We start from the raw sequence: 9294 nt of genomic DNA on the forward strand, positions 1-9294 counted from the left end.
CCTTTTCAGACTTTTTTAAGTATCAAGGTGTAGCAGAAACCTCGACTGTGCTTCTATTTTTTTCAATTATCATGATCACCTTTTGTGTATGAGAGATAAGATTGTTATGTTTGGCTGAGTTAGCATAACCCCCTGTCATTAGTTATGATGTAATATAATGAGCGTATGGTACTATCTTGGGTTGTTAAGCTAGATTGTTGAAGTATTATAGAAGAGCAGCTATTCCAACTGTGTGCTCAAGAGGGCGCCGTTGTCCATAGAATTGTACCGTAGTTCTTTGATAAGGGACTGAATTAATACAGTATAAAGGATAAATAGAAACAGCGGAGTCGCTTATAAAACTGTTACTGTTACCCGTACTTCATGTTTTACCAAGCTAACTTTAGATACTAACAGGTTAGCAGGCTAAGAGCGGTCAAATATGCACCAGAATACATTTACTGTGACATGTGGTGGTGATAATACACATTTATTCACGATTGGTATTAAGTGAAATCTGAAGAAAGAGTTTCCACACATGAGTTTTGTTTGTGTTGTGTAGTCATGGAGAGGTTGTTGGTGGATACAAGCAACAGCTGACAGTGGAGGGGAAGAAAAGATGGACGGCCAGGACCAAAATTCAAATCAGCTTCAGGAACGAGTTCAAGCTCTGACAGGAGAAAATGTGAGTAAGACCTTTCCCATTTGTCTTCTTACTAAGTATTCTCGCTTTTGGCAAGGTAGCTTTACCAAAAAGGGTGAAATGATCACACAGCAGCAAAACTGGAGGCCTTGAGACTAGTGCTTTTTATGTTTGCTTTCTTCCAAAGAAATTAACAGTTTCGAAGTTTTATAATGGGTTCATTTTAATGGACAAAGAAGAAAAAACAACCTAGAAAAAAATAACTGATTAAATAAAGTTCTAAATGTATTTGCATGTTATTGAGTGAGATACCTGATCTCCTTTAACCCAGCCACAACTGGCTGTGTGCCCATGTGGTGCACAGCCAACCAACCAATTGATCAATTAATGATACTCCTGATCGTAACTGTTATATTTATAGAGCACACCTGTCCACAGAATTCTAACCTTTCCAAAGAACGTCAGGGACAGGATTGTACACCTGCACAAGGCTGGAATGAGCTACAAGACCATCAGCAAAGAAGCTTGGTGTGAAGGTGACAACTGCTTGTGGGATCTTGTAAGGGTCCCTATGCACATGTGTAGGCAAACTTATCTGTTTGATTCAGAGAAGTCTTGGCAGAAAAGTTGTGTGGTCAGATGAAACCAAAATTGACCCGTCATGTTTGGAGGGAGGGAAATGCTGAGTATAACTTAAAGGACACCGTCCCCACAGTCGAGCACAGAGAGGTGGAGGCATGATACTTTGGCGCTGTTTTTCAGGGGATCAAAGAATTATTTCCCCCTCTGTATAAAATGTGTGCGTGTATAGTTGCAGTGGCGTGGCAAATACGAGCGTGTCCTCACCAAAGTGGGCTACCTGGAGACCAGACTGAGCCACCTGGCCAGCTCCAACACAGACCTGTCCTGCAGGCTGGTCCAGAGTGAAGAGGAAAGACTGAAGGTGCGTTAAACAAACATGAGTCATAATTTAATTGTGAGTGTATACTACAGAACTAACCTTTTTATTTTCTCTCCCAATGTCTGTTTAGATCTATAAGGAGCTTGTAGAGGAGAAACTTAAGGCTAATAAGATAAGAGAACAGTATGAAGAAGAGACATTTGAGCTGAAAACCAAGGTGAGGGTTTTTCTACAAATCCTTCCACAACAAGACTGCTGGCAGGATCATCCTGAATCACCTTTTCTACACTTTTTTTTCCTTCTCACTCTGGTTAGGTACTTAACCAAGAAGGTGTGATAACAGAGCTGGAAATAGAGCGAGACAGGTTGCTCAGGGAACTGCAGTCCACTGAGACATGCCTGAAAGGGAAAGAGACTAGTGGCCAGGACTTGACTGAGGAATATGCCACACTAAAGAAGAACTACCAGATTCTGGCTGAGGTCCACGATAAAGAATTAGCCAAGAGTGGAGCGCTCACAGCAGAGCTGCTGGTGCTGGCCCAGGCCCAGGACGCCCTCCGCAGGCAGCTGGAGGAGCAGCATCAATGTGTGAAGACCAGCACCGAAGGTCTTCATGGGGAGCTAGACAGGGTGCGGGCTTTGATCACCCGCATGTCACATGACACAGTCAAGGTGAGGCAGTAAATATCGAGCTCCACCATAAGGAGCAACTTTAAGTTGTTAGAATTAGAATACAGATTCTCATGTTTTGTTATGTTGTTCATTTGAAATGCTTGTATGTTGTATTGACAGCCTGAGGAACAAGCAGAGATGGAGAAGGAGCAAAAAAGCATGCAGAAAACTGTGAGTCCTTAAGTTTCAAAATAGTAACCGTCGAAGTTTATAAGTCTCTGACTGCCTCCCTCAGCTTTTTCATTCATCTTCCTCACGTAGCTGCTTGAAAACCAAGATGAGATCAAAGACAAGCTGGAGGAAATGAAGAGCAGCTACAAGGAGCAGCAGAAGAAACTGGAGGAGAAAGTGTGCGAGTGTTTGTCATTTACTTGTGCAAAAGCTCAATGAAAATAAAAGATCATTATCTTTGCATTTCCAGTCAGGATGTAGTGCGTCCCAGTGTTTGCCCCACATGCATCTGCTTTGTGGTTGCCTCTTTGATTTTTTTCTGCTAAGCTGTGGCTTTACTTGCTCTGTGCATGTGTGATGTGGTCTCTTTGCTTCTTCTCTGTGGATTTGTGCTCTCTTGTGGTCGTGGCCTGTGTTTGGTCACCAGGGTGGCGATGGGTAAAGAGCACCAGCAGATCCACAGAGCGATGCACGTTAGCCAGCAGAAAGTCTCTGAGCAGAGTGCGGTGAGCATTCCTGGTTATTACCACTGTTTATATGCTGATTTGTAATGCTGTGATAACTTTGTATATCCATCCCTTGCTCTGTTTAAACTTTAAACTTTATAGGTGGGGGGTAATGATGTTCTGTATGTGCTGTTTCCTTTGAAGGCCCTGATGTGCTCTCAGAGACAATTAAAGGAGGCAGAGGAGGAGAACTCCAAGCTGCAGCTGCAGGTGAAAGAGCTGATTGAGGAATATCGCACAAGGCTCGTGTGCTACTTACAGGACATAGCTGTGAGTAACGGCACACACAAAGCAGGTTTGATAGTAAGACGTGGCAGTATTGATAAGACCTCTGCTCTGTGTAATCCAGGACTACATCGATGGGCTTGAAGAAAGTAAAAGGCCGTCAGAGCCGAGTAAGATGAGAGGATTCATCGACAGCATGCTGCAGGATGTTCGTTTATCCTACAGGGCGAGGGAGGAGCAGCTCGCCACTGCTGCTCGCTCGTATAAGAAGAGACTACAGAGGATCACCCAAACTCATCATGCCCTCCTGATTGCATACAGGTGATGCTTTCTTTGTTTCATTCCTATTTGTTTAGACGTGATTGTTTATGAGCTGCAGTTTAACAATGGTCTGATCCATTTACTAAAATTTATTGTAGTGTGTATGAAAACGTTCCCATAATTAGAGACAGCATGTAGGACATGCTAAAGCTTGCACATAGAGCATAATATAACACGACTACTTTGGATTATTTTGTTGCAAAGTTATTCTAACCCGGCAATGTCCGATCTTTGTTTGAAGTCTGTGGGCGGGGCTGAACTCAAGCACTGCCATCAGCGGTGTAATAATACCTGGTTTGTTCCTACATGATGGTCTTTAGGCTTCAGAGGGAGCAGATCTTGGCCAAACCAGAGAATGGTCTTGATCCCGGACCTCCAGAAGCCCACTTCAACTTGGAGCCAACTGAACTGAAAGATGCAATGGAGAAGGAGCTCCAACAACTGCACCAGGACAAAGCAAGGCTGGAAGGTCAGCTGCAGGCGGCCTGGGAGCAGGTAGCACAAAGCAAAAGTCTGCTTTGAAGTGGAATGATTTGCTTTTGTTTTGTCTCGTGAGTGCTTATTTTCGGTCTGTAGGGAGTCGTCTTTGTTTCCATACTTCCCGTATTAAGAGACTTTCTTTTGTTGGGAGTGGTGATACTGAAAATATTGACTTTAAAGTTTGTACTGCTGTTTCACTACTGCAGAGGTGGATTCGGATCATGTAACAGCACTCATATATAAAAGTCGCTGCTCTGAATCAGTTTTTTTTCTGACTTGGTGCCATGCAGAGCCGATTTTACTTAAATACGCTTTCAGAAAAAATAACTATTTGAGAACATGAGTGTAAATCAGAGAAATACTCACTGACTTCTCTAAAATGAGAAGTTTAGACTTGTTTCCAGTTTAAGGAAAGATTACACTTACTGACACCTTTATTATTGTTCAACTACTTGTTAACACAAAAATCAATTAGCCAATCATAGGGCAGCAATTTAATGCATTTAAGTATAGAGTCATAGTCAAGACAAGAAGTTTAAACTCAGGATAAACTTAAAAACGATGGGCTGCACCAGCAGAAGACCACAGTGAGCAAAGAACAGGAAACTGGGGCTGCAATTCACATAAGATCCCCGAAAACTGGACAACAGAAAAACATTTCCTGGTTTGAGAAGTCTTGAGCCTGTCTCTGAACCTTGCATAAAAACAAGGTGAAAGCATGGATCCATTCTGCCTTGTATCAGCTGTTCAGACTGGTAGTGGTGGTATAATGGTGTGAGGGATATATTTTCATACAGAGAGGATCATTCCTGATCTTAAGCCTGACTTTTCCGTTTTAGGTGGCTACGTTCAAAATACCCATGCAAAATATAAACCGTCAGCAGTGAGTGTCACTGTTTTTTTTTCTTGCTCTTATTTTTATCAGATAACAAATGTGGTCAGCTGTGCATTTTGTCAAATAAATGTTTGAAAAATGTGACTTTACCAGGCTGGACAAACCGGAGCAGCGATTCGAAGAATCCTGTGGTGACATAAGAAAACAGCTGAAGGAGCCCACTGACTCCACACCGGTAAACAAATCACTATTTTCAGCTTTTTATACTGTCTGATTACATACTTAATATGAAACAAAATGCTAATAAAAGGTTATTTGAAGATTTCATTCCTTCAAACAGGTGTCCTTTGAGAAGGAGCGTGCCCTTCTCATGACCAGAGTGACAGTTGCAGAGGCTCAGGTGCTGGAGTTGCAGGACTATATTGAAAAGCACCTGAGCAGGTCAGGAAGTAGCTTGATGTGTAGGTTATAAAACGTCGGCTCTCAGACGCATGCTACATTGGTCTTGACTACTGATTGCAGGTATGAACAAGAGATCGCACATCTGCGCGGATTACACGGGACAGTAGAGGAGGCGGGGCGTTCCCAAAGCGCCAAATCAGCTCAATGCTAAGGAAACAAGTAATAAAATTAAAACATCAAAATAAAATTAAATATATAACATTATGAATTTGTAAAATTCTCTTTTTTTTCTCAGATCTCAATATACTCAGTATAAGTGTATTTAAATAGCTCATTTTAAGCATTTAAACCTGTCCCATCAGTAGGTGGTGCTGCGAGCACTGATGGTCCCCGCTATGAAAGCGCCCGTCCTCTCAAAGAATCTGGCCTTGAGAAAAAAATGCCTGGAATGTTTGTAGAGCTTATGTCAATTTCACGAGTTCGGGAGAAGAAAGCGTTGTGACAATGAGGGGTCACCGTGGTGAGAATAATGTCATTACATGTTACCCAGACACATGCACGCCTGTGAATGCTTTCCCCTCAATACAGCGTTGAGTACTGTCAGGCAGACAAGCCAGGCTTTTTCCAGAATGAGGGTTCATATTTATAACCTCAGTGATGGTGTGAATGGGCAGCTATTCCCTTTAAATCCCTTTAACAGTGAAAGGGTCTGCTTTTCTTTTCTTGTGAGATTGGTGGCTGGGTGTCCTGCCACAGTTCACAGGCAGAACTTTACAATTATAAAAGTCTCTTTAGCGTTTTTTTGAAATAAGAAAAAAAAACAATGTCAAACTTTACGTTGAAAAATTTTTTTTTTTTAATGTTCATGCTACCGTACTGTAGAGGAAATGATGAGAAAAGAAGAGATTGAAGGAGTCATACGCATGTCACCCCAATTCCCATTTCTGGGGGCATGCCAGCCATGGGAGAGAAAGAGGGGGGGCAGGGGTGTGAAAGTTTGAGAGGAATGGGAAGTGGGATTTTGTTAGTAATGTATTACACTCCCAGGGCCCTGGGAAAAGGGGTAGGGGGTGTTCAGCTTTGGGTCTGTGCCAACAGTCACTGTGCCAAAACGCTGGGCGCTGGAGACCACTCCTCTCTATCTGTGGGAGAGCCGTCTGTGGGAAAATCAAATCCAGGTTTGCCGCTTGGCCACCGGTCGTAATGCGTAAGCGCGGATACCTCCGCAAACTTGCACAAAATTAATTTGCTCTTAGTAAATAAATAAAGAGCACGCAGTGGAGATTGTAACATAGCAAGTGCAGAGTGCTCTGCTGCACCACAGCTGGTCCCCGAGGCAATGTGCCAGGACCCCCCCCTTAAGATGGGAAATTTTGACTCCATAGTATGTGAGCTGCCATTTATCTGCTGCCACATATGTGACCGCTATTATGAAGTAAAATCTGGCCATAACCGTTATTAGATTAGATTTAGATTGTAGACATCTAAATGGAAAATTTCATTCATGGGAACTAACAAGTAAAATATGGCAAAGGCTTTGATTAAATAGTATAAATGAGTGTCACAAGAAGGATTGGTTGGTAGTTATTTTAATGTAACAGCTGCATTAAACCACACAGATATCCCGTTAATGGCTTAGTGAAGAGTCTGGCTGACAGTAAAATACAGAAAAAAATGTTAATGACTTTTTTCCAGTTGAAGTGGAGGCAAAGTGCCTGCTTCCTGCAAAACCTCCAAAAATACGAGCAGTTAGACAAACTGTAAACTAAACACAAATGAGTTTATGTGAATCCGGTGCTCAGTTGATGAGAAAGCTCTTTGTGAGGTTAATATGAGCTCATGGGGAGAAGCAATCATTCAAATGAATCCACCATCAGTGTGATGGGCCTTTTGTCTTTTCAGTTATAGTGATATTTCTCTTAGAAGGATTATAAAAACTTCTATTTATAGCAATTTTCAGACCCTTAAAAAGAAGTGAGCAACAGAGTCATTTTCTTATTGATATAACACAAATGTGTACGAGCGTGCAACCCGAGGAGTCACCCCCTGGTGGCCATTGGAAACAATGTTGTTTGAAGGCAATTGTACTTTGGGTTCCTTTTTAGACGTGGGTGCCAGTCCAAGGCTGCTGCCTGCAGAGGCTATGAAAGGCCCCAGTCGCCCACGAAAGCAGTCAGTGACCATCTGGCAACCACCGGTCGCGAGGGAAAAAATGTATTCCTCGACTGGCTGGCAAGTGACTGATGGAAGTTGATGCCAGTCGCTGTGAAATTGATTGCTAAGGCCTCTGTCACACTGTGCTAGAGACCAGTCTGTGACCCCCTGGAAACAACAGGTTGCTAAGGAAAAATGTACAAGTGGTTGGTGAAAAGTTCCTGAAGGTTTCACAAGGTGAAACTGGTAGAGAGTTATATGGTGCTTTGTTTGCTAGCAGACTGGAAGATGGCACTTTTGCCTCACAGCAAGAAGGTCTTGGGTTTGAATCCACCCTCTGGTCGGGGCCTTTCTCTGTGGGTGGAGTTTGCATGTTCTCTCTTCCTCTCACAGTCCAATGACATGCAGTTAGTGGGGTTAGTAGGTTAAGTGTTTGGTGTAAGGTGTAGGGGTTAGGTGACTTGTCCAGCGTGTGCCCTGCCTCTTGCCTCATGGTAGCTGGGATAGGCTCCAGCCCCCTCACAACCCTGAACTGGATAAGTAGAAGTGGATGGATGGACTGCTAGCATCTGCCAGCAAACACTTGCCAATGGTTTGGGAAATGCACATTTTTCCCTAGCAACTAGAGGTCACTGACTGGTCTCTAGGCCTGCATGACCAAGGTTGATGGGTGTAATGGGTTAGACTGCAGCATTTTAGATTTCAGCATCAAAATCCAAACTGAACGAACTCTGTTATTTCTGATCAAGGGTGAACAGTTTAAACGCCACAAAGACGAAATTTATTTCAGTTAAATTATGATACATTCTTTAATATTTCTACTTTACTGATACCAAATTAAAACTGTGATTAACACATCCGAGCTCATTTAACACTTTATCTCCCCTTTTCTGTCTTTTTAGGCACACACAATCATATACACAATAATTTATCATTTCAAATTTATTTCAAATTTTTATCTTTTTTATGTTCATGACATATTTATTTTGTTTCTGTGTCTGGGTTTCTTGGTGAATTGTGAATGAAGAAAATGCTGTGTTTCAATAATTTAAAAAAGTTCTGTTTAAAGTTACCCACGCAACAATATCATTTATATTGTCGACAGAAGGTTGCGTCACATTCACGCAGCAACTATAGGAGCGCATGGACCATTATCACTGAGCTTTACATGGAATCATTGCAATGCAGGACCATGACCTAATCAACATTAGCAACTACATGGAAACATATGATGCTTATTTACGTTCCCTACACTCTTCTGTTTTGTCGATGATACTTTGGGCGCGCATTTGTTTTGGTGGTGGGAAAGTGGTGAAAAGGTTGCACGAATGTGTCGTTCTGAGGATGGGAAGTGGGGTGTAGCGATGCGGAGGAAGTACCTCACATGGCTCGCGATGGGCCGCTCGTCAAGAGCCCCTTTGTTTTAGGAGGTTAATGCCTAATTGATACAAGCTTAATGAGAGTGGGCTGTGTGTGAGCCTGGGGTGGAGGGGGTTGGTGGTGGTGGTGGTGGGGGTGCTGCACGGCCCTGCCGTAATTGGAACGGACAAGCCTTGTGTGGTCGAGGGGTGTACGGGGAATGGATTTCTGGGAACGCAAGGAAAGTTGAGGAAGAGTGGGAATGAGGAAGAAAAAGTGACAATGAGTGCGAGGAATGTGGGAGAAAAATCTGGTGTGATAGTGAGAGCATCGCGAGATCATGAGAAAGAAATGTAGTGACGATGGGGGGGGGACGACTCGCTGTTCTCATGGATGTTTAGTTCTAATGGAACTTTATTGTTTTACGAGCTTCCCATAAATCGCTCGTGCAGTGTACGATACAACAACTGCAGACCTACCAACATCAACTGTAACCGTTCTCTGAGACACCTGTCGTTTCTGATGAGCTGTCTTTTCACCCCCTCTTTCAGTCTGACAGTCTGAGACTATTCACGCAAGAGTCCTCAGCTTCCCTCCAGACAAGCTTTCAGTATGAAGGCTGGAGAGGCATTAAGAGGGAGGAGGG

General features: G+C 43.0%; 1 protein-coding gene across 1 annotated transcript; it reads left to right on the forward strand.

Moving 5' to 3' along the window:
* Window positions 1-598: 598 nt before the first annotated feature.
* ccdc78 (coiled-coil domain containing 78) lies at window positions 599-5133 on the forward strand (the record flags this gene model as incomplete). The annotated part of the gene is made up of 13 exons (XM_082544586.1): window positions 599-664; window positions 1434-1565; window positions 1654-1740; window positions 1839-2195; window positions 2316-2366; window positions 2457-2545; window positions 2794-2872; window positions 3017-3142; window positions 3222-3418; window positions 3739-3913; window positions 4738-4781; window positions 4887-4968; window positions 5055-5133. The coding sequence occupies 13 exons, from the start codon at window positions 599-601 to the stop codon at window positions 5082-5084; spliced, it is 1515 nt and encodes a 504-aa protein (XP_082400712.1). The 3' UTR covers window positions 5085-5133.
* Between the last annotated feature and the right edge of the window lie 4161 nt (window positions 5134-9294).

Source organism: Aulonocara stuartgranti, assembly GCF_965226115.1.
Source record: "Aulonocara stuartgranti genome assembly, chromosome: 8".
In the NCBI taxonomy this organism is placed as follows: Eukaryota; Metazoa; Chordata; class Actinopteri; order Cichliformes; family Cichlidae; genus Aulonocara; species Aulonocara stuartgranti.